General features: G+C 35.8%; 2 protein-coding genes and 1 long non-coding RNA gene across 3 annotated transcripts in view; all 3 read right to left on the bottom strand.

The window, feature by feature from the left end:
• Positions 1-495: 495 nt before the first annotated feature.
• On the bottom strand, positions 496-11582 carry LOC145665099 (uncharacterized). The gene is made up of 3 exons (XM_081732372.1): positions 11306-11582; positions 3073-4496; positions 496-1467 (listed from the first exon to the last, which is right to left on the bottom strand). Exons 1-3 carry the CDS (start codon positions 11580-11582, stop codon positions 496-498), a joined length of 2673 nt encoding a protein of 890 aa, XP_081588498.1.
• LOC145665098 (uncharacterized) lies at positions 11085-23998 on the bottom strand. The gene is made up of 5 exons (XM_081732370.1): positions 23827-23998; positions 17873-18432; positions 17004-17181; positions 15369-15502; positions 11085-11632 (listed from the first exon to the last, which is right to left on the bottom strand). Exons 1-5 carry the CDS (start codon positions 23996-23998, stop codon positions 11606-11608), a joined length of 1071 nt encoding a protein of 356 aa, XP_081588496.1. The 3' UTR covers positions 11085-11605.
• LOC145663540 (uncharacterized) overlaps positions 22095-25846 on the bottom strand; it is a 15781-nt gene continuing 12029 nt past the window's right edge. Inside the window, exon 3 of the long non-coding RNA XR_014127176.1 lies at positions 22095-24062. This is a non-coding gene — a long non-coding RNA (uncharacterized LOC145663540). The remainder of the gene's footprint in view (positions 24063-25846) is intronic.

Below are 25846 nucleotides of genomic sequence, written 5' to 3'. Positions count from 1 at the left end.
TAATACTTAAAGGTTAGTACAATGAATTACTTATCTTAACTTGTTTCTGCAGTAATTGTTGCTTGCTTGCTGCTAAACCACATGGTTGCTTGCTAACCATTATACTTTGTCTTCGGTCACACATAAACTGAATACCACTCTAAAACACTGTTAACAACATGTAAATCTTGTCTATTAATGAACATGAGTGTTTCTCAAAACCTATGAATAAATACGGTGTATGCTTTACTGAAACTTAATGAATATTCTTGCCTAGTTGCACTTCACGGCACATTTTCGAATGCACAGACACACCTTGAATAGCACTCTGAAGGCACTGTTGCCAGGCAATGCAGAAACAACTCACTAAAAACTCACCAAAAAAACTCACTAAAAGAATCACAAAGAATTCACTAAACCACTAAACTATATACAAAAAATGAAACTAATATGAATAAAAATAATGCACATATGCAAGCTTATCCATCCTCCCCCTCCTTGATTGGACACAATCAATTAATATTCTAGGGGTAAAGGAATTAGCTTAGCAACACTACGCCGAAAAATGCCACTTTTACACTTCACAGTTGCCACTCGCACTAAATTATCACTGCCCGGATGAACTTCTTTAATCACACCTAACTTCCACACTTGAGGAGGAACATTGTCTTCTTTTAACAATACGACCATGCCCGGTTGTAGATTAGGCTGAGCTGACTTCCATTTTCTTCTTTGTTGTAACTGGTTGAGGTAATCTCTTGACCAACGTTTCCAAATATGCTGCTTCATTTGTTGAATCCGTTGCCATCTTCCTAATCTGTTGATAGGTACGTCCAGTAGATCTGGTTCCGGAAGGCTGAGAAGTGTAGCTCCCATCAAAAAATGCCCTGGACTGAGATACATTGGATCTGTAGGATCGTTGGAAATGGCTGTCAATGGTCTTGAATTTAGAATGGCTTCAATTTGAATAAGTAACGTGTTCAACTCTTCGTATGTCAGACTTGCAGTTCCTGCTACACGCCGTAGGTGGTACTTCATGGATTTTATTGAACTTTCCCATGACCCCATGTGAGGAGATCTGGCAGGAATGAATTTCCATTCTAAACCTTCTTGAGCTGAGTATTCCAGGATGTCCTTTCGGTTAGTCTTAGATTCAAAAAATTGTTGCAATTCTCGATTGGCGCCAACAAAGTTTGAACCATTGTCGCTACAGATAGATAAGCATTTACCTCGCCTAGCAACAAATCTCTTCAATGCTGCGATGAAAGCTTGAGAAGTTAAGTCTGAAACTATTTCTATGTGAACTGCTCTAGTGGCTAAACAGATGAACAACGCTGCATATACCTTCATTTGAATTTTGCTGCGAATTGTGGGCTTGACATAAAAGAATCCTGCGTAGTCCACTCCCACGTGTACAAATGGTCTTGCTTCATTTACTCTTTCCTTGGGTAAGTGTCCCATTAACTGTGATGAACTTGTTGATCTCCACTTGAAACAAACCAAACAATTGTGTACTATTGCCTTGACCATCTTCTTAGCTCTTGGAATCCAATATCTGGTACGCAAAGATGCAATAAGAAGCTGTGGTCCTGCATGAAGCAACCTTTTATGTTCTTCTTTGACTATCAGATGGGTGAAATGATGACCTGCAGGTAGGATGAATTGGTGCTTGTTGTCGTACTCCAAGTTTGAATGTTCCAATCTTCCTCCTACTCTTAGCATTCCTTCCGTGTCCAGAAATGGAAAAAGATCCTTGATTGGGCTCTTTGTTGAAACTTCCATTTGTTGCTGCAAGTTCAATATTTCTTGATGATAGGTAGTATGTTGTACTATCTTGATACATCTGTGTAACGCTAAACGAAGTTCCGAAGCGTCAAGACTATCGGTTTTTCTTTCTAATTTCTTGGAAAGACAATTATGTTTGAATCGCAAACAATATGCTACTACTCTCAACATTTTGTTTAACGATGAATACCTTTTCATAAAGCTTGTTTCATGAACTGCCACCAAACTTATCATGACTTTCTTCTCTTCTGGAATATTAGCTGGCTCATTTTGTTCTTGACATGGCCATTCTGCTGTGTGAAGAAACTCTGGACCATGCCACCACTCTCGAGACTGAATAAGAGTGTTGGGATCCGCTCCTCGACTAACTATGTCTGCCGCATTTTCTTTACTAGGCACGTGATGCCATTGATTGATTGATGTGATTCTCTGAATTTGAGCCACCCTGTTGGATACAAATGTCTTCCAACGATTGGGAGGTGATTTGATCCAAGACAAAACTATCGTAGAGTCTGTCCACAGGTGTATACCACTGACCTCTATATTCAATATGGATAGTGTTTTGTCTATTAGCTTCGAAAGTAACAGTGCTCCACATAATTCCAATCTAGGCAAAGTTTGCTTCTTCAGTGGTGCAACCTTCGACTTTGAACAAAGTAAATTGACTTCAATGTTTCCTTGATCGTCTGTAGCCCTGATGTACACTACTGCTCCAAAATTTTCTTCACTTGCATCGCAAAAACCATGTAATTGTATTTCCTTAACGTTCTCCGAAGACATTACGTTTCTTGTAATTTGTATCTTCGCCATCGCAGGTAACCAAGACATTAATTGATTCCACTCAACTTGTAGGACTGTGTCTAATGGGTCATTCCAATCCATCTCTGTCTTCCACAACTTCTGTAAGAAATTCTTGTATTTGATGACAATTGGAGCGATTAGACCTAATGGATCGAAGATAGATGACACTATGCTGACGACTTGTCTTTTTGTCATTGCAACATTACTTTCTACTGCAGTTCCATTTTTACAAATTTTGTTCGAAATTATAAGTTTGTCTGTTAATGGAATCCATGCTATTCCTAAAGTCTTAACACCGTCTTGCTGACCAAGTATGATTGGCTGTTGTTTTTCCCTGAAGTCTTCAGGAACTCCTTGAAGTATTTCTTCTATGTTAGAACTCCATTTACAAAGCTTGAAACCTGCTCTGCTTAAAATATTAATAAGATCCTTCTGTAGTTCTAAGGCCTTTGACACGTTTGGTACTGATTTTAACACATCATCAATGTAGAAATTGTGTTTTATTACTTCTGCTGCTTCTGGAAATTCCTTGGAATTTTCCTCCGCTATTTGCTTCAGACATCTTGTTGCCAAGAAGGACGCTGACGAAGTCCCGTACGTCACTGTTTGTAACTCATACGTCTGGATCGGTTCTTCTACTGAGTTTCTCCAAAGGATGCGTTGTAAACACTTGTCCTCATCATGAATTAATATTTGGCGATACATTTTCTCTAAGTCTGCTGTAAATGCAACTGGATACAACCGAAACCTTAAAATAATGGAGTACAAGTCATCTTGAACAATTGGCCCAACTTGAAGAATGTCATTCAATGATTTGCCATTAGACGTTTTTGCACTTGCATCAAAAACCACTCTTAATTTAGTTGTTGTACTGTCCATCTTGAATACAGGATGATGTGGAAGATAACAACTGCTGCTGCTGTTCACGTCTTCTTCTGTAACTTTTCGCATGTGACCCAAACTTAAATACTCATCCATGAAGGCGGCATATTGTTTATGAAACTCAGGATTTTGTAGCAATCTTCTTTCAAGCTGCTTAAATCTTTGTAGTGCCATGTTGTAAGACTCTCCTAAAACAGCATTCTCTTCCTTCTTTGGTAATTTGACAATAAATCTTCCGTCTCTATTTCTGGTTGTATTTTGTAAAAAATGCTTCTCACAATTTTCTTCTTCCGGCGTGTAAATCTTAGTCTGAAGATCTTCGAGTTCCCAAAATTTTCTCAATTGTGTATCCAAGTCTGTCTCCATCTGAGCAAAACATGAAATTACCGACTGGTTGGCTTCTTCGGGTATTGAAGGCATATTTCCGACGATAACGTATCCAAGCTTCGTTTCCTGCAAAACTGGATAATGTCCTTTTCTAGTCTTCTGGCCTGGCTCAAGGAGACTGTAGAATAACCCCGCACCAATAAGCATGTCCACTGACGACGAGCGATTAAAATTTGGATCGGCTAAGCAAATATCCTTTGGCAAGTTCCAATTACTGTAATCGATATCCTTAGAAGGTATGCAACCTGTAATGTTTGGCAATACTAAACAATCGACCACTGCATTAAAATCACATGTTCGTGAATAAATATGAACTTCAACACTGTACTGAGCTTCGGAGGTTACAGAATTGATACCTCTAATGGGAACACGATTTTTCGTTTTCTTGAGACCTAATCTATGAACTAAAGCTTCGCTTACAAAATTCGATTGAGACGCTGCATCTAATAACACTCTGCATTGTTGGAAACGACCTTTAGTGTCTGTTACGTTAACTAACGCTGTTGCTAATAAGACTTGCTGACCATAATTAATCTTAAATGAGCAATAAGAGTTCTGTGGTTGAACTTGAACTTGATTCTGTTCCTTAACTTTAGGTACGTTAGTAGTATTGTTATTTGTTTTGCTTGAACTTGTTTTGTTAGTAGCCTCCTGAGTAGTATCTTCATGCAACAGTGTATTATGCTTAAAATTACATTTCTTACAAGTACTTGATTTGCATGCCTTTACTTGATGTTTATTACCTAAGCAATTAAAACATAGTTTATTTTGCTTCACGAGCTCCTTTCTTCGATTAATGTTAGCACTCAGAAATTCTGGGCAGCGAAAAACAGCATGCGTTTCTTTGCTACGGCAAATATTACATGCATTTGGAAGCACAGAAACAAACGCATTCACTTGACTGTTATTCTTTCTTTTTGCTTTGGAATCTACACTTTTGTTGTCATAAGTACTTTCAGATTGAGTAGGACGAATGTTTTCTAACATTTGACAACGACCTTCTAAAAATGAAAATAATTCCGATAACGATGGAAAGGAGTCACTACTTTGCTCAGCTTCCCATTCCCTTTTGCTTGCCGAATCAAGTTTTTCTACTAAATGTTGTGTTAGTAGTACGTCATGCAAAGGTTTGTCCAAATTCAATGCTTCAAGGGCTTGAAAATTACTGCGTGCAGTATTTACAAATTGTCTAATGTCTTTAGCGTTTTCTTTCATTACTGGCTTGATATTGAGCAACCCTCGTACATACGTCGAAGCTATCAACCGTTTGTTTTCGTAGCGTTCAACAAGAAGCTTCCATGCAATTTCGTAATTTACTTCTACCGTTGGCAGATTTGCTATTAATGTAAACGCTTCTCCCTTGAGCGATGTGCGCAAATATTGAAACTTACAAACTGTACTTAATGATTCATTATTGTGAATAAGGGAAATGAAAATGTCCTTAAAGGGCGACCACTCCTCGTATTTACCGCAAAATGTGGGCAAGGAAATTTTAGGCAATTGTACTGAATTACTAGAATTTGTAGCTTTGTTATTTGCTGTCCCTGAATCCGTTTTTTGTTCAAAACTATCAATAAATTCTTGTAACTTAACCTTTGAATCATAATACAGTTCCTCGAATGTAATTCTGTGCGATTCTTGTTCACCCGTCTCATCCAAGAGCTCTATTTCTGACTGTATCTCATCAAACTTAATAAAAACCCCTTCAAGTGCAACTAGCCTTGTTCTTACTTCTTGTATGCTAGGTTTATTTTCATTCTGTAGTTTTTGAAGAAATGTCTGTATTCTTGTTGCCTGACCTTTGACCGAAGCACGTTTCTTAATTAATTGACCCAACTGCACTTCTGCCATTGTTTCAGTCTTTCTTGTTTAACTACACAAAGCGCTGACAATATATTTTTCTTTTTTTACCTCTGAGTGACCTAGAAACGTGTAACCTTGAATTCAGCTGGGTTGAATGCACACACACCAACTGTACTGATATGAACAGTTCTGTTCTGCTTATGACAGCAGCACCCACACAAACACACACGAGAACGAAGAATGCAGTCACGTTTCTCGTTCTGATATCCAGTGGACGGAGGACCAAAAAAAATGATGATGTATGAAGGGGTGATAGGCTATGTACTTTATTTACAAAACACGCATATCACATCCAGAGCTAATGAACTGTATGATTAAACCCATATTACTGATTCACCCAGATATCATGAAGGAACGAGAAATAAGACTTGACGAATATTTTAGATGTTACTTGCTTCAATTCTTATTTAAAGGTACATGTGTTAATATAATAAACATGACATGCTTTGTTCGTATGTTAACATAATGATTGATATAATACTTAAAGGTTAGTACAATGAATTACTTATCTTAACTTGTTTCTGCAGTAATTGTTGCTTGCTTGCTGCTAAACCACATGGTTGCTTGCTAACCATTATACTTTGTCTTCGGTCACACATAAACTGAATACCACTCTAAAACACTGTTAACAACATGTAAATCTTGTCTATTAATGAACATGAGTGTTTCTCAAAACCTATGAATAAATACGGTGTATGCTTTACTGAAACTTAATGAATATTCTTGCCTAGTTGCACTTCACGGCACATTTTCGAATGCACAGACACACCTTGAATAGCACTCTGAAGGCACTGTTGCCAGGCAATGCAGAAACAACTCACTAAAAACTCACCAAAAAAACTCACTAAAAGAATCACAAAGAATTCACTAAACCACTAAACTATATACAAAAAATGAAACTAATATGAATAAAAATAATGCACATATGCAAGCTTATCCAACCCAAGATAAGAGTAGGTCCCATGTTGTATAATCTCTGTATTGCATAAACGGACTCAAAACACAAAAGTCAAACCTAAAAAAAAACGTGATTTCCTTCAAGGTACAACGTTCACCTCTGGTGCATGGGGTCCCGGGTTCAAACCCTGCTCCCGCCAAGTGAACTTTGTGGTGGACAAACACCGTATGCGTGGGTTTTCTCGGGGTTCTCCCGTTTCCTCCCACTTTCTTCATTCCACCATTTCATTCATTTCTCATAATCACCGTCTCCTTTATCCTAACCGGCATAACCGTGGGACGTAAAACTCAAAGATTTCATTTCATTTTTTTTTCCTTCAAGGTACAAACAAACTGTACCAAAACTGTCGCTACCACTCTAAAAATTCTAAAAAAAAAAATGATTAATCTGGGTATTGACTTTTGTTGATGACTGTACATGATAATAATGAGTGTTCGCATGTTATTTTCGGGATTTGATAATATCAGTAAAGACGTCTATTTTGATTTGGTTTTAAGCTCAAACAGAGAACGGAGAATATTACAAATGATAGAGTAAAACCCGGATAAAGTTTCCCATCTGCTGTCAAAATTTTTAAACTGGAGAAGATAAATATTCCATCTCCTCTGGCTGTCTGGAATAATAATAATAAAAAAATAGGGAAAAAACATTAATAACAAATTAAAACTTGAATCATTAGGGTTCTTTTCTGTTGTTATTTTTTGTAAAAACAAAATAAGAGAAAAAACAAACGTGTTTGATTGATGTTATAATCCAGTTGGACAGAGATCAACGCATTCGCCTTTGAAGTTAGCGCTATGTTGCAAATCACACTTTGAAATCAACCAGCGTCAGTGATATTGCATTCCCCCTCCATATATATATATATATATATATATATATATATATATATATATATATATATATATATATCCGAAGGGATTAAAATTATCCTTTTTGCTTTGTGTTCTCGTTTTTTGTACATCTATATATTTACGAAACGATAACCCGAAGCTGTGCGTGATATCTACAAATGTCTGTGTAAATCTATATTATTTGATTTTCTTCTTTGAGCGTAGTCATTATTGGAAGATATTTCTAAAAGATTTGAGCTTCAATTTGAGATTCAAACATCATCATATGCATGTATTCTTTAGTTCGTTGATTGGTATAATGTCCATTTTCAGCACTCAGGATATATCAGATGAGAACTAGTACTTTCGTAAAATGAGATCTGAACTACCAATAGGGTTGCCAATGGACTAGCATTTTTTTTGTCAGGGTCAACTATAATTTCAGGGTTTAAAGTACAGTTATTGAGGATGTGTTTTGAGGAATATGAGCAGGTGCCGGAAATTTTATTTTTCGGAGTTGACACCCTCACTATAGAATGGCAAGTATCCCTTACCAAAAGTAGAGTTGCCACCTGTCGCAAATTATAAGAAAGTTTCAGCGTCCCGAATTACGCCTAAGAGGGACGCGTTATATGGCAGAATGCCAAATCATACAAAATACGGGGCAGATAGGAACGCATTATATGGTGGGATGTCAAATAATCAAAAACACTTACAAAGTATGGGGCAGATAGAGACGAATTATATCGCGGAACGACAAATTATCGAAAGTGCTTACAAAATATGGAGCATATAGGGGCACATTACATGGCGGGACGCCAAATTATTGAAAACGCTTACAAAATATGGGACAGATAGGGACGCATTATATGGCGGGGATCGAAATGATCAAAAACACAAAATATGCGACAGAAATTCTTAGTGACATTTGTTTCGACCCAGGATGTATAATGACTATCGAGATATCGATATTGTTCTATCGTTAAAATGTTTCGTGTTGTCAGCAGAGAAATCACCTCCAATGAAGTTTCTCTTGTTTGTAACGGTTCATAACTTATGTTTAACGAGCTGACGTTACGAGTTTTCTATTTCGTGTGTTGTTGGTTTAACTTTTGCATTGATGAATATAAACATCGGCGCAAATCTGTCTTCAACATTGGGGGGGACGGGTAAGACCTTTCCCATATTATATATATATATATATATATATATATATATATATATATATAGTGGTCGAAGTGAGACGGTATGCAGTGGTATGTCATACCGCCTCTGGTTTTTCAGTAATGAGGACATACCGTCTCTGTTTTTTCAGTGATCAAGACAATATTTAAATAGCCGGTATGTTGAGTCAAAATCATAATGAAACATACCGCCTCTGCTTTTTTCCACTTCGAACACTAAGCGATGTTCAAAATATTTATTAAGTTGAAGAACAATGCTGTGAAGAATCAGGGGACGATTGTCTTCAGTGGCGTATTTAGGAGGCTATCGGGCTCAAGCTCCCCCCGAAATAAATTTGTTAGTTTTTCGCATTCCACGTACAACAATAATCCTTCTAACCATTTCTAAGAATGTCATTGACTTTCCATTTTCTTATGCTATTTGTTCAGAGATAATACTGTGTTTGCCAAATTTCATTCCATGTAAGAACTGCGTCCTTTTGTTCTTTCTTTCGTCCTTTCTACTTTTCTGTTTCTTTTTCTTGACGTTACTTTCTTTCATTTCGTCTATCATATGTTATCGACCATGGTCAGTTGTGATTCAAGTCGGCCGTCATCAGTAACACCAAAACTAAGAAGAGTTGATAAGCGAAACTGGTATTCCACACCAACTTGCGCGGATATCAACATGACAGGACTTGAGTTATTATAAAGAAAGGAAAAATTATATCGTTTAGTTATATTTAAAAGAAGGAAATGTTTGAATTTAAAAAAATCAAAACGGGGGAATAATTAGCCCGGGAAATTAGGAAGGCCAAGAGGATGCTTCCTTTTTCTTGTATGAATAGAATAAACACTGTTAAAAATGGTTTCTTAAATTCGAGAAAAAATTCCTCGTATTTGAGAACATCCGTTTCTTATCTGTGCACCGAGTAATACATTCTTAAAAGTGAGATTTCGATTTTCTCAAATCATTTTGAGAAATAATGACTCAAATACGAGTAATTATGTCTCATTTCTGAGGGTGCAATTGGTTTCTTAAATTTGAGAAATAATGTACTTTTTCTTAAAATTGAGAAAGGAACATCTCAGTAAATGAGACATATAACCTCAATTTTGAGAAACACATTTCTCAAAAAAATTTGAGAAGTGTCTTTCTCAAAAGTGAGAAACGATGCACAGAAACGGGGTTCTCAAATACGAGAAGAAGGGAAAAGATATAAACAAAATATAAACATGTAAAAAAAAAACACTTTTAGTACATACAGAATTTATATTAAATGAACATGTTTAAAATATAGCACATTTAAACCTTTGTTTCAACGCAAGAAAATTACATTCTTTAATAACGAAACATTTGTTTTACAATAAATCAATAAAATAAGCAGATAAATTCTAAGAAAATTATATTCTTTGATAACGAAACGTTTGTTTTACAATAAACCAAAGAATATGCAGTAGAATTCTAAGAAAAGTATATTCTTTCATAAAGAAACGTTTGTTTTACAATAAACCAAAAAATAAGCAGATATATTCTAAGAAAATTATACTATTTGATAACGAAACGTTTGTTTTACAATAAACCAAAAAATAAGCTGATTTGTGATTATGTTGATTTTTCTTTAAGAAGATGAGTTTCTAAAGCAAGTTATTATTCATGTTACCATCGTATGTTTAAGTTCACACAGATTATAGATTAAATAGAGTAATTCGTAGCTGTAAATTATTAACAATATACAAAAATCACACACACAAAAAGTTACTACTATGTATCAAAAACGACTTCAATCGGTCGATTAGTTTTTAGATTATGAACTTATGAAATAACAGATAAAAGGTATCAACCACTTTTGTTCCTGACTCCACTATGCTTATCTTTGCAAATGAAATAACTTTGTTTACAGCCATCATATGTGCTCTCGACTACATATATCTTAGGAACAAAAGATTATTAGAACTCATTTCGTGTTTCAATACAAGTATAAAATACGGTTCACAACCATCATATGCGATTTCGATTACATAATATTACACTATCTTAGAAACAAAAGGTTGTTGGAGCTCATTTCATGTTCTAATCAGAGGCGGCTCGTGAGGGAAGTTATATCGGTAAAAATAAAGTGTTTTATTGTTTCAAACAAAAGAAGGAAAGTTGCCTAGTGTTCTAATTGTTGAGAGCAAGAATGACAACAGGTAACTTTTTTCACTTAGTTCGAAGCGATAAAACATTAAATTTTACCTATGTGATTTCCCTTACGAGCCGCACCTGGTTTCAGTGCAACGTGTAACTTATAGTTCACAACCATAATGTGATTTTGAATACAGAAGTATTACACTATCTTAGAAACAGAAAGGTTTCTGGAACTAATTACATGTTTGAATATAACAAAATATGGTTCACAACCATCTTATGTGTTCTCTACTGCAAAAGTATTATACTATCTTAAAAAAAAAAAAAAAAAAACGGTTATTGGAACTAATTTCATGTTTCAATGTAACATATAAATTATCGTCACCATTATGGAAAGAGGAACGAACATGAAGTGGCAAATAATTATAAAGAGAGTTTATAGTTACAACTTGTACAGTCGTTCGTGGTGTTACTACATACGCATGGAAATGTTCAGAGAAAGCAATCGTCTGAAAACTTTTACATAAGATGTAAACTGACTCCATGAAAAGCACAATGTCCTCAATTTGACAAAATATAGGTGTATCTCTCCCACACTTGTAGAATGCATCGTCCAAAAATAGCCACACGTTCTTGCAATATGGTGAAAATTCTAAATTCAAAGTGTATGTAAGTTTGAAAACTAAGTCTACAGCTTTCAACACAGAAGTTGCTGGAATGATATGGTCCTCAATGATTACGAACACTTGCTGTGGACGCACAAGATCTCCTATAACAAGAACAAAGGGCTGGGTTCTCATTCCATTCAAAAGTCTTTCTTCCTTCATGATCCGTTCCAGTCCAGCTCCCACTTACCAAAAAGCGAATAATAAATGTTAGTATTTTTGTAGGTAAATCTATCGTTAGTTTAAGTTAATAACATGAGACAAAATCTGGAATGTTCGATTTTTTTTTTTTTTTTTTTGCGTGAGGGCATGTTGTGCATGAATTTCTAAAATGTTTTTGATCATAAATTGAACGTAATTAAGGTTATTGCAAACAAATGGAATTCTGTATGGAACATAAGAATTCTTTTTTTTTTTTTTTTTAAGTATCATTATTGTCTGATCTTTTCCATCGTCTGATAATGAATGACAACATTTTAACTTACGGAAATAAAATCGTATTTATTTTGATTTAGGTAAACGTTTTACGTTTATGATCTGAAACAAAAGGACACAGCAATGTTAACAAAATGGTGAAACAAAATTAGAGACGAAACGTAAAGACCCCTCCACCCAAAAAAAAAAAAAGACACGCGGTGGACACTATATTCACAACATGAAGTAATATACAGAAAATTATCAATTTAATGGACACACCTGAAAACTAAAGATCTTTCGTTGGCAGTGGAAGCGTCCAGCTACTGTTGTGGTGTTTTAGTACAAACGCTGTACTACGCAAGGAGCAATAGAAGGGCAGATGCAATGAATTGAGCAGACGTTCAATGTTGAAAAAATGAAATGAAAAAGAAATCTTTCAGTTTTACATCCCACGGTTATGCCGGTCAGTATAAGAAAGGCTAAAGGAGACGGTGAGTATAAGAAAAGAATGAAATGGTGGAATGAAGAAAGTGGGATGAAACGGGAGAACCCCGAGAAAACCCATGAGCACGGTGTTTGTTCACCACAAAGTCCACACGCCGCGAGCTGGGATCGAACCAGGGAGGTGAACGCTCTACCACTGAGCCACCGCGGCCCTTCATAGTGTTGAAATATGCGACCGTTCCGATTTCCCAAGAGGGCAAACCTTTTTCGCTCCGCTATGTCGTGCAAGCGTAACGAAAGTGGCAAATGTGTGTGTGTGTCTCGAGGCAGGATATCCCAGGTAATGATGGCCTACAAAACTGGATAAACCACATCGGCGAAGAGGAACAGTGGTTAGAAGAAAAACATCAGTGACAGGTACCGGTCCCATCAAGTATTTACGCGGACTATTACTCAGAACCTTTGTACAACTGCGCGGCAAGTGACGAAGGAACTCAAGCAGCCCTTCCTACAGCCTTATCGACAATCACAGTCCGCCATGATTACATTACATGAACATACAAGGTTGGATTTCACTGGCGAAACCATTGATAGAGGACCTAACATTTTAAAACTGCGCCAATGCTGCCGCGAATGTACATAGACAGTTGATGACTGGAAACGTATGATATGGTCGGATGAGTCATCGTTTATCTTATTGCAAACTATAGGCTATGTTTATGTCTGGGGACTCCCTCAGAAAAATATGATCCACAGTATCTCCAGCCAATCGTGAAATATGGGAGCAATATGGCTGCATGAAGCTGTGGGTAGCAATATCCTGGTTTTTAGTTGGTCCTGTACTGATGGTTACTGGGTGTGACTATGTCGCCATTTTAGGAGACCACATGCATCCTATAGTCCAAATATTGTTTCCAGGCAATGACACCATATTCCAGGATGATGGTACGCCCATGCACACCTACCCTGGTCCGGCCAATCCCTGAACATAATTGAACATCTGTGGTCAGTTTTGGATACACGAACCCCGCGCAGATTTCTACCTCCATCCTCTTTCACGGAACTGACTGATGTACTGCACGCGAAATGATCTAATACTCCATTGTTTTAATTTATAATCATTAATGTTTAAACCGAAAATGGCGATTTATACCACTTTTGGTTTAAATAGAAAATAATGAACGAACACTGAATTAATGTTTGGGATTCTGAGTCAATTCCCGAAAACCGCTTTTCGATCTCACCGCTTTTGTCCTATAAAAATTAATATTGAAACCGAAGTAGCAGCGAATTTCTGCCATTACTGGTTTCAGTGGAAATATAGGGATTAAGGTGGGTTACTTCCTTGAGACCACGTGTCGGTTTCCGAAAATCGCTTGTCGCTAGCTAACATGGTTTTTGAGTTATACCTATTACTGTTGAAACCAGAAATGTTCGATTTCAATCACTTCTAGTTTAAGCAGAAGGTTGTTCAACGAGGAACCTATTCCTCGGACGCTGAATCGATTCCCGAAAACCGCTTGTCGATAGCTGTTACTGTTTTTGCTCTGATACCTGTTCAGAGGCAAGCAGACAGAGTAACACAGGCGTTCTATAAGACTTCCTATATTTATATATACCATAGTTTGGAAGTCAAAATTCGCGGGGAAAGGGAGGGGGTCGTAATTCATCTATGATATTTCACTGATTTTAGCTGTTCCTATAAGTAATGATTTGCTACCCTTAAAGAAAATGTAGGCACTATTGGAGTGTGTGTATGTGTGTGTAAATTCACCCCTTTGTTCTAAGCAAATTTAAATCATCATTGGAATCATATAAAGAAAGTACACAGTAACTTTTGTCTAATAAATTTCAATAATGAATTTCTTTCGTCTAATGAATTTAATAAATTTCACTACGTCATCCTGCAAAGGGCCTAGCGGAATAAGCATGTGAAAACTGCCCCCAAGCATATCTGCACCAAATTTACAGTATCGATTAACATTTATGAGAAACTCAGTTTCCAAAAGTTTCAGCCGCCAAGCATTTTTGGAGGGGTGTTAGGAGGGGGGAAGGAATTTTTTTTTCCTGAACGCCTCAACCGACTTACATAAAGAAAAAAGCTGTTAGGTTTTCTCCCTTGTTTTTAATGGACTGCCACCCCAAACAATAGGGTAACGTGAAAATGTCAAAGGAATCTACATACCAAATTTCATTAAAATCGGATAAGTTTTACGAGAGTTATCGTGGAGCAGACAGATCGACACTCGAACACACACATAAAAGCCGATCAAGTCGAATGATGCTACATTCATCTATGGCTTGGCATAATTACGAAATGAATTAATGGAATGCATGTTTAGTTATGAAATATTAACCTTGAACTACAATTAAACACTCATTTTAATCGTAAACATTTTGATGGTTTCTTATTATCTGTACGTGACTCAGAAAATCTTTACTTTGGTTCGTGGACATCGTATAATGGTAAATGTTATTTTCAGTCTTTAGGAAAAACAGATTACACTTCATTAATAGCAGAATCACCCAATTGAGAGTATTACTTCAATTCACCATCTGGAGGGTTGATGATCTGCCACGTCACACAATGTGGCCTATTAAATAACCTTGGTCCTCATAAATGAAATTATTTTATTTAACAGGTAAGCAGAGGCCACACATTATGTGACGCTGCAATGTATCAAAACTTCAACTTGTTTTGTTGGAGAAACACATTCTCTGTTGTGTTTACTTTTATTAACGAAGTCCCCCCCCCCCCATAGACTGAAAGCATTTGCCATAATGTGAATCCACGAACCAGCACAAAAATTATGTAGTTATCGAAGCCTATAACACAAAATTAATACAACAGGTGCTGAGTGTATTTCAAGGTTAGTATTTCATGATATGATAAAGCTTAACATTATAGCAAAAAGCCTGTATGTCTTGACTGTTCGCTACTTGGGAATGAACTACAAACTACATTATAATCGTTGATGAATAAGAATTGTACATTATTTCAAGGAAGAAACTAATTTTAACATACACGTGTATGACAACGAAAATAACTTAGTTACTTACAGGTATGGTGTTAATAAAATGCTCCAATGAATCCAAAACTGTTGGACGTTCTTTCACATGTTTTCGTCCCTTTCGTCTGGAAATCACTCCTTGAGGTAGAAGATAGGGTAATAATTTTAGTGCAACGTTCGTTTCTTGAAAGAAAGAAAATAAGGAATGTCAATCTCAGATAGCAAATCTTGCTGTATTTTTTTTTCTATTTCAACAGACTAGATGTTAGTTCATTTAGAAAAGGTGTACATAAACTTCTGTGCATAGTATTCTATAAACAATTGTTTATGAATATACACCGAAAATAAACAATACAATACAATACAATATTAATTTGGATCGCCATAGAACTGATAAATAGAAATAAATAAATAATAAGCCCAACGAAAGATTTCAATTTAAGGTGGCCTTTTAATGGCCACCCAGTACTAATCAATTGGTTTAAACTAAAATATAGAGAGGAGAGGTTCGAAAGGGTATCGCGCAAAGAAGAAAGTTTGAGAAGCAATTGCCAAAATAAATAAATTAAAATTCTTAAATTTCTCAAAAGCGCAAATGACCAAATCACATCAAAACTAATTCTCCAAATTATATACACTATTCACTAATACACTCAATGTCTTGTCCGAGTACCTATTAGAAACAAAATTGAGCATGACGAAATAAAAATACACCTCCAGAGACGGCTATTGAGCTTAACAACACAATATAGTATAGGTGATAGTATATATATTCACCAGCTTAATATTGTACAAAATATTAAGGGTCAAATTTCCAAATCAAATATACAAATGTACATTAACAGCTGTCACGCATAAATTACTACCTTCTGAACAAAACATTACAGAATGGACAATGTGCTCTATAGGTTTGGATTTACGAAAATCTAGAAGTGTGGAATAAATTTATCGGATTATTTTTTCACAAGTTTATTATTATTATTCAAAATACTAAAATTCACAGTAGTTTCTGTTCATTCTCTCCTCCAATGGAAAGATAAGTTGGCAAACTTCAAAATTCCGGAACAAACCCTAAAGAATTAAATAATGAAAACAAAGCACGAAAAGAATGAAATTAAAAAGGTTTACAATCTCATCGACTAATTTTGATAACTGATGCGAGATTTGTTGCTACTTCTGCTTCTCAATTTACTGAAATTTGTATTTCTGCATTAAATTCATAGGTACTGTATTAGATGTTATACTGTTCGGCGGAACACTGTTATACTGTTAATGACTAGATACTGGAATTAATGAATTGTTACGTGAAGTTGTAGATCATCTTGCAGCTGAAATAACAGAAGAAACCATAATACATGGATTGCCTTCTGTAACACTGCTAATCGCTTTACTGCGATGAGTGTAATACACTGCGAACAACTAAGGAATTTATCAACAGTTGTTAAAAGAATACAATTACTTCCTTAGAAACTGGTGTTAAGCGTTGCTAAATTTTTATGTTTCAGAATTCACTGTAACTGGCTTCATGTATTTTACGGAGAGGATATTTTCGCACTTGAGATGTTCTTTAACCCTATTCTTCATGTTGCCGGCCACATGAAGAAACTTGAAAATCCAGTTTCTAAACATGTTCCTATTGTGTACTACTCATGCCAAAACAATTAAAAATACAAATGGTACTTACTTTCTGCAGTAATATCCGTAGTTCGTCCATACTTCGCAAGGAAATCGGAAGCTACGTCTTCTGCTGCTTTCCGACCACAATTTCGGGCTTGTAAAATTAGTTTGTCCGCAATTAGCCCGAAGTCAAGAGTGAGTGCATTAGATCGTCCACCAAATAAACACTCGAATTCACTATCAATCTGAAGAAAAAAAAAATCATAAACGAACCAAAAGGAAAACAGATATGCAACAACACATACTTAAAAAAATACATATAAGAATGCTTAATAAAGCTACTTAAAAATGTTGACACACCATTGAAGGGTATATGAATTGTTTCTCAGCATTCTGAACTTCAGTAAATAAATCACAATCTGTAATCCATTTCCTGTTACTGTAGTTAAACATGTTGTGAAGTCGCATGCAAAGTCAACACATTTGAACTTCAAAATAGTTTGAAGAACTCATAATTAATGTTTTCATATGCGGTTCTAAACCAGTGGTTCTCAACGTGGGTGTTACTAATAGTCAGGGAGTGTTCTTGTTTCCAAAGGGAGTTCTGAAACAAAGTTCTAATAGTCTATTTAAGATTGCATGACCTATTAGTCTTTTTTTTTTCTTCATATTATGCGACAAAAGCTATTATACATTTTAGTACGCTTTTTACAAATAATAATAATAATTGAAGCGTTTTATGGTTCTTAAACTGCTTTGCCCTAGTCTTACATTCAGCCTTGTGTATGGGTGAACTGGATTAAGATGACAGGAGCATCAAGACAATCGCATTCACCCAAAGAATGCTACGGTCGAAAATGTTAAGAACCACTATTTTAAACTACAATCATCAATACAAAAGATATATTTCTAATAAAAGCCAAGTGTGATACTCACAAATCCACTGCCACCATTTCCCTTCAATATAGGGAACGATCCTATGATCAATTTTGCAAGATTGGTTTTTTGCTTTGTAGTTGGCTGACAGCCGTATTTTTCAATAAAAGCATCTACTATAATTCGGTTGATACTGTACTTCTCTAGAATATTAATCCCTTGATTATTATCCATCTTCTCAAGCAGATCTGGACATTTCCTTTCCAAAAGTGTTCTTAAGTTTAAATTTAAATCATTGTCTTGCTCCTCAGGGGAATGCGACGGAGTTCGGCTTCCACATGTCGACGTTTCAATACTACTACCCTCATCATCACAAGGAGACGAGAAAACGTCTAAGGTTGAATCTGTGTCTTCGTCTCTCAGTGTTGTAGGTGGTGAAGAACATGATGATGATGTCATTTCCTGCCATTTCTTGCGGAATTTTAAGCGAGGACCTGCTTCAGGAATTAATGCTTTAATTGTTTCTTCATCTAACAAATAAAAGCTTTCCTCGTCTATTTTTTCACCTAAAATGAAAACACATACAGTGAGCACAAATGGAAGCTTCGCAACGTAATACACTGCAACTCAAGAGACTGAATCATTAAATTACACCTGTATATCACTAATATTCACAGCTGCTTTTCCCTAGGAAGGTACGGTGGCTACGCGGTTCAGCGATATTTATTACGCGGGTGAAGGTGCATTATTTGCTATATATACAGAGACAGAGAGAACAGATTGTTAAAAAATTAGAATAGCACCACTGCAAGAAACCACTTATTTGATCACAGTGTATTGACAGTAACGCAGTTCACTCTTTCGTCTAACAAATCGTACCAATAACCAAATGCCTTTTTGCATGCATTTCCATCTATCCTCCTCTAACTCCAACATAAATGAATCATTTCCGATTTTAATATTGATCGCCGTAGACCAGAACCAGATAGCCACAAGCGGTTTCTTAGAATGGATTCAAGATCTCAAGAAGAGGTTTCATTTCAGTTTCAACGTCCATTGCCATAGAACAAAAATGGTAACATAGCGAGAAACGGTTTTTATGATCGACTCTGCGTATCACGGAAATATTCCATCCTTACCCGTATCCCTCCACCATAACCGGAAGTGGTAATAGTTTACTACTGTTTCCAATTTAATATTGATCTACACAGAAAAAAAATATTAAGAGATAGCTAAAAGTGGATCTTTGAAATCGATTTAGTGTTCTGAGCGTAAGTACGTACCATCTTCTCTTAACCTGTATTTAAACGAGAAATGACAGAAAACTCGCTTCAGTTTTAACGTTGGTTGTGAAAACGGCAATAGATAGCATTAAGTAGTTTTCTTCAATCAATTAAGCGTCCAAAGAACATACATTAAGATCGGAAGTAGAAGCACACTACAATTTCCGGTTTCTATATTGCAAAAAATATCATGCCAAACAAACCAAACTCCTTCACCGATGGACACGTGACAGTACTACTTTCTTGTTAAGAAAAATACAAGCGCGAGGAAGATGACAAGGGGTCATGAAATGTAGCGTCAAGTTTTTTCTACATTTGGGTACTTAAGTCAGTGTAATTTTAAGTAAGAAATAATGCTCCCCTTTTGCGTTATTTCTATCCATTAAAATAAACAATGTTATTTCAGACTTTGTTACGAGGAGGTGGGGGGAACCATCTGATATAGGAGTATTTTCATGTTTTTCATTGGTATATTTTTACCCTGATAACTAAAAGTGTATAAGTTTCAAATTCACGGAGGGGATACAATTTCCCATCAGAAATGCTCCTAAAACAAAATGACACATTCAAATGATCACTCGTGAGAAAAACAAGCACCAACCGTACGTGCTGGATGATCAGGAAAACAAAAAATACCCATCATTCTTTCAAACAGGATGTAGGCCCACTTGCTTCAATAGATAGCATGTATGATACACGCAGAAAAAAACTGATTTCATATCAGATCAATTCGTCTATAGGTACGAAGACATTGATATACAAAAAGCGAAAAATGTATAACTGGACAGAGAATCGAATGCGCGTCTCCGGTTTATTGTGCTCACGCGTTAATCACTAAGCTAACCGGTTCGCTTCCAGATCACCCTTACACTTTTTGAAATGAAACCCACAAAAACTGCACCAGGAGCTGCGGTGGCTCAAAGGTAGAGCATTCACCCTGGTGCGTGGGGTCCCTCCCAGATAGCACAGAAAAGTTTTTAAAAATGTTTAAAAATTTGCAGAGGCAAACTAAAAAGTTTGCAAAAAACTTGCCTTTTCAAATGAGAAAATTTGCCGAAAGTTCAATGCAAATAACGAAGTTGACGCTGGCTGAGTTTGCAGCAAAGTTGCCTCAGAAAACGAAAACATCTGCCAATACAAACGAAATGTTTGCGACTGCACAGCAAGAAAGTTTGCCAGGACTTTGCTGCAAATATTTTGTGCAAATTTTTTTTGACAAAATTTCCGAAAATGAGCTGATAAATTTGGTAAAAATATTAAAAGGTTTGCAGCAACATTGCAGAAAGTGTTTTTACGATCGCAAGATCATGTTTGCTGCAAATGTATCAGGTAATGTTTGCTGCAAATTTATAAAGTAATATTTGGTGCAAATTTAGAAGGTAATGTTTGTAGCAAATTTATAAGGTATTGTTTGTAGCAAATTTATAAGGTATTGTTTGTAGCAAATTTAGAAGGTAATGTTTGTAGCAAATTTAGAAGGTAATGTTTGTAGCAAATTTATAAGGTATTGTTTGTAGCAAATTTATAAGGTATTGTTTGTAGCAAATTTAGAAGGTATTGTTTGTTGCAAATTTGGTATAAGGCTAAAATATGTATCAAAATTCTGAAACTAGTGATCGAGGTTTAAGTCAAAATAATAACTGCTTGCGATTTAATATTATTAAAACAGAAAACACAATCTACCATTCCGGTATCATACATGGAGTAATCACCTGTGACGTTTAGAAGATATTTTTCATTATTTCCAGGTTCTGTCTAAATGTAATCGGAATGAGACATTGTGTTTCGTATGCTTTAATAGTTTTTAGATCCCAAGCAGTTTATATTCTGACTTGTACCTCACTAGTTTCAGAATTTTTCTACATATCTTAATCAAAATTTGCAGCAATTGTCTTGAAACTAGTACAACTATATAAAAATATCAAACGACATGGGCTGATAAGGGTAATTTTTCGCCCATCGAATACCGGAAAAGTGAAGAGTCCGATTCAGACAAGTTTACAATGTCTGTATATTGGAAGATATGTTTTGTATGTGAATATAATAGATATGTGAGAAAGAAAATAAGTCATAGAAATTAGTGCCCAAAAAGAAGTAGTTTTGCGTCATTTTGACAATGTTTGCTGTCGTTGACATAGGCTTGTAGTAAGAAGGATTCGATGAACCTAAATAAACCAAACTCATAATAATATGACGCTGTGTAAGTTTTGATATGAGGATCAATTTATTTTGGTAGTGTGTCTTTCGACTTATGAGAGAACAGAATGTATCTAGCCTCTATAGACACTTTACATTTTTCCGGTGTTCGATGGGCGAAAAATGACCCTTATCAGCCCACATCCTTTTGAAGAGAGCAAATATAGAAGATAGTTTGCTACCTTCCAGCTGCACTTTTCTTGTTCATAAAATAAGAAGTAACTTATTAACGACTACTTTAACGTCATTTAATTTATATATGTGTATACATAAATACTTAAAAAAAATAGAAAACGCCTAAACCTGAATATTTCTGAAGGTTACATCAACGTTTATTCCATCACTTACTCTTGCAATGGACACGGAAAGTTTCTCTGGTTCCTCGTAGGGAGATTTCGACTTAAAAGCGAGTCATTGAAACAAATCTAATAAATTTGACCTCTTAACGAATTTGGCCTGTACATTTTAATCCAAAATTTTACAAAGTCGGCTGCACAATCACTCAGCAAAGTAGCAATTGACGACAAATTATCCAATAACAACACATTATACTCGAAGATAATGCACAAGGGAAAACAGCCACTTCCAAATGCATAAACAAACATGGCGGCATCCAGATGGCTCCAAGAACAAAGGATTAAGCCTTTTCTAAATTATCATGTCGAAAAAAAAACAGTAAAAATCATGGTAATGGCACAACCGCATTAGAATGTGTGAGAACAAGCAGATAAAAATAACTAATAAGATTAGGATGAAACATTAAAAAAATACTATACGGTAAATAAAGGGCATCATATATTTATTGCTTGATTTTGACTTTAGAATGACAATGTACTACAAACTATAACAATACTCAGTGATCATATTACAGAATTCATAAGGAGATTAACAAACTGTTTTATAGAAAAAAAAAGTTGAGAAAAGTAAGTTGTTGTGTATATATAAAAATACTTAGTACCAGATGCCAGTATCTGAAGCCTATTCACAACGCTTCCCACCATTTTTTTTTTTTTTTGTTTGAAAATCGTGCGAAAATGGAAGAAAATATCAAAATTTTGAACTCTGCCTTCTTCATATCTCAAATCAACCTGATTTCGCATCAAGCAGAGATAGAACACACCCGGAAGCTTTTCCCCCGAACTATCGGAACATGCATCCAGAAACAAACGTGTGCCAATATCTGGCGTATAGACACACACTTGATCGAGAAGCGACCCAGTCATCACTCACACAAACTGGTTGCATAGCATCTGCACGATACAGGATTCATTTTCAAAATTCTTATTTGCAATCAGTTATTTCAGTTAAATACTATCTTATATTGAGAAACAAAAACATCCGGTTGTGTTTTATATATGCTCGCCATGCTTGGTGCAAATTCGGAGGCGATTTGAGGTAGGAAGTTGAGGTAGGCGAGTTTTCTGGTGAGGAATATTTTGCTACACGTTAAAATTCTCCATTTCTCAGTTTTTTTATCTGGAACCGAGGTCACAAACTATAAAACACTACATTGTGGTTTTTAACTATTATTTGTCGGTCTTCATGCTTTGGTCGATGCTGTCAAAAACGAGGTCCGTGAGGTAAGTACAATATATCTAAAAATCCATTCGTACCATGCAGTTTCCCTACATACTCAATTATAAAAATACTTCACACTTTACACCCTTTTCATGCTAATTACTTTATTTCGAAAAACAGGTGAATATTTTTGGGGGTAACTTTTCTTAGCAGTTACAAGCCGCTTGAGTCATACCAACTGATAGATTTATAAACCCAGTTCTCTGCCGATATCATTGACCAGCTCACAAAATACCATACGACCATTTTGTCAAAATTTAATATAATTATACGAATTTCACGGAAGTAATACGAGTTTGTATATATATATATATATATATATATATATATATATATATATATATATATATAAAGCATAGTGAATGTGGTATTTGAATGATGTTGATCTTTCAGTTCATAGTATAGCACACTACCTACAGCACAGATGCTGCAAATTATCTCGTGGATGAACAAAACAGTTATATTACTGGAAACTATGTACAATGCATCTTTGTTGATAACTACCCCGATGGTAAACATTAACTCTTGTTTCATATGCATACAAGCTAAACGACTCTCTTTTCATTATAAGCAACTTTCCTTGATTATCACCTAACAAAAACTAAATGTACAAAGCAGATCTATCAACCGTGTGCGGTTTCAACCATATATAAACAAGTCTTAAGTTGTTCGGATTACTTCTTACAAATAGTTACAAATATTTCGTAATCACTGTTCTTCCGTTACGCATACAAGCTAAACGACTCTCACTTTGTGTAACTCTCCTTCAAATTTAGCACAAAAAAAAAAGAAAAACTAAATGCACAAAACAGACTTATCACCATGCGTTTTCAGCCATATATGAACAAAGTCTTAAGTTTAGTTATAGGTCTTGTTTCATACGCATGCAGGCTAAACAACTCTCACTTCATTATGTGCAACTTTCCTTCAACATAGCACCCAACAAAAACTACAAACTCAAAACAGACCTATCACCACTTTTCGCCATCACTGTTCTTCTGTTGGAAACTGAGACTGTGCTACTGTGAGTGCCACCTCCAGATGAGGATGCTCTCTCATCCAGAGTAACTCGAATAGTGCTTCCGCTTTCCTCAAATGAAACTCGAGTAGCACTTCCACTCTCATCCATTGAAACTCGAGTGGTGTTTCTGCTCTCATCCAAGGAAACTGGAGTACTTCTGCTTCTGCCTTCTCTGAAATGAAAATTCAAAGAATTATGCATTTGCGCTATAACATTCGATTATCAACATGATATTAAGACGAGAGTCAATTTCTCACGTATTGACAAGGAAATATCTGAGGACACGGATGGCAGTTTTATGTCTACATGTCTACAGAATAAATCACGTACGTTGTATTGCTTCCGATGATTTCAGTTTGCTTCCGATACTTGGTGCTCATTTTCCATTAAAAACGGTATCGTTTTGAAAATTTCGCAATTGTTTCATAAACTACTCTTCATGATACAATCATCAGAACAAATTTCGTTTCTCTAGCTCCAGCGCTTCAGCCTGTGCAGCTTTTTCATATACGTTTTCCCGCTATTTTGGATCGTGTTTTTAATGTAACCTATACCTAATGATCCACTTTCGGTGGTCATAAACTCAAGATTGCGAATTGTTTAATACTTTGTAATTATCCGCAAACTACTGTTCATGATATACCATGATAGCGAATTCCGCTTCTCTAGCCTTAGTTGTTCGCGCTAGGCACTTTCTAATCGTATATTGACTGGCCGCCCTATTTCATTCAAGATGGCGACCTGGCCAAAATTCTCTTTTTCTCCAAGACATAACTTGCTCTTCAAGACATACCTTCGCATCAAATTTAGTTTAAGTCCAACAGTTCGGGCTGCGATTTTATATCACTGAATTGTGATTCAATGGCCATAAGACTTTGGAATCCTCATACAACTGAAGGTAGCACATGGGACCCTCGAGATTCTTTGTTACCCCAATTTGTGATTTTAAATATACAAACGTTGTGTGTCAAATTTTCGAAAGATAATAAGACTTCCCTTGTACTTTTGGTTCATGATGACATGTATGTTGTACATTAAAATCATTTACTTTAATGCTAATTATTGCAGGAATTTTAGAACAAACACAAGCAAAGAGTTGAATTGCTGCCTCACAAGACTCGAATTGTAAGGAGGACTATGAACTTCGGTACCCGATTTTTAAAAGTGATTCCTGATTTGGTGAATAATCGAGCAAGCAATTTTCTTAGCTTTTCATAAGGAACAACATAGCTTTCAGTTTTTAAAAACATCATGCTTTTTTTTGAACATTTTCGAAAACAACAATTTTTCTTAACGTTTCGTGAGGGACACTATTCGCTTTAAACATTTTTCATTTGTTGTATAGTCTTGGAGAGCATTACTTTATTTCTCTTTTTTTCAACTATAGCACCTATGTTTTTAGGGTGTTTTGGGATAATGTATATATCCCCGAATCTCCTAAAATGGTTGACAAAGTTGATGGTTGCAGACACTTTGTTTTATTACCACAAATACCAAAGCGGTCTTGAAAAATGATGAAATATATAAAGAAGTTCCTGAAAATTGAATGGCTCCTGTGACCTTCGACGTTTCGGAATTTGTAATCTTCGACTCCGTAATCCCAAGACGTTGGTCATAACTGCTCTAAATTTTTAAAACGTATTATTTGGGAAGTTGGAAAATGTGGCTTGGCCCTATATGCACCCGACGTCCTCTTCCGTTATGGAAAATGTACACCACGCAAAATGAATATTCTTTGTAAACATAATTGTTTTAGCATAATTTTATTTCCACACATGGTTTAACAGAATACACCGTCGTTAGATGCAAAGGCGCATGAGAAAATGATTCAAATCAATAACAGATTGGTAACCCACTCATATATCCTCTCATGAGAAAATAGCTACCACATGATATGGAAAAATAAGCAAATTCCTTCTATTGTGGCGAGCTAGCAAAGATACAAGGCAAAATATT

The sequence above is a fragment of the Thermobia domestica genome, chromosome 11 (genome assembly GCF_964235325.1).
Source record: "Thermobia domestica chromosome 11, izTheDome1.hap1.1, whole genome shotgun sequence".
Classification (NCBI taxonomy): domain Eukaryota; kingdom Metazoa; phylum Arthropoda; class Insecta; order Zygentoma; family Lepismatidae; genus Thermobia; species Thermobia domestica.
Note: the sequence above shows the minus strand (reverse complement) of the source record. Positions and strands in the feature narration are given on the sequence as shown.

What these genes read in the sequence shown, in the direction of transcription:
- LOC145665098 (XM_081732370.1), bottom strand. Translation starts at nt 23,998, where the DNA reads ATGGATGAGAGTGGAAGTGCTACTCGAGTTTCATTTGAGGAAAGCGGA. An exon ending in TGGTGATAGGTCTGTTTTGA is followed by an intron (nt 18,433 to 23,826) that starts GTTTGTAGTTTT and finishes CTTGAGTTGCAG; the next exon opens with TGTATTACGTTGCGAAGCTT. An exon ending in ATTTTATTAACACCATACCT is followed by an intron (nt 11,633 to 15,368) that starts GTAAGTAACTAA and finishes CTTTTTGGTAAG; the next exon opens with TGGGAGCTGGACTGGAACGG.
- LOC145665099 (XM_081732372.1), bottom strand. Translation starts at nt 11,582, where the DNA reads ATGAGAACCCAGCCCTTTGTTCTTGTTATAGGAGATCTTGTGCGTCCA. An exon ending in GGAGTCAGTTTACATCTTAT is followed by an intron (nt 4,497 to 11,305) that starts GTAAAAGTTTTC and finishes TGTTGCATGAAG; the next exon opens with ATACTACTCAGGAGGCTACT. An exon ending in AATTTCCAGAAGCAGCAGAA is followed by an intron (nt 1,468 to 3,072) that starts GTAATAAAACAC and finishes GTTTGTTTCAAG; the next exon opens with TGGAGATCAACAAGTTCATC.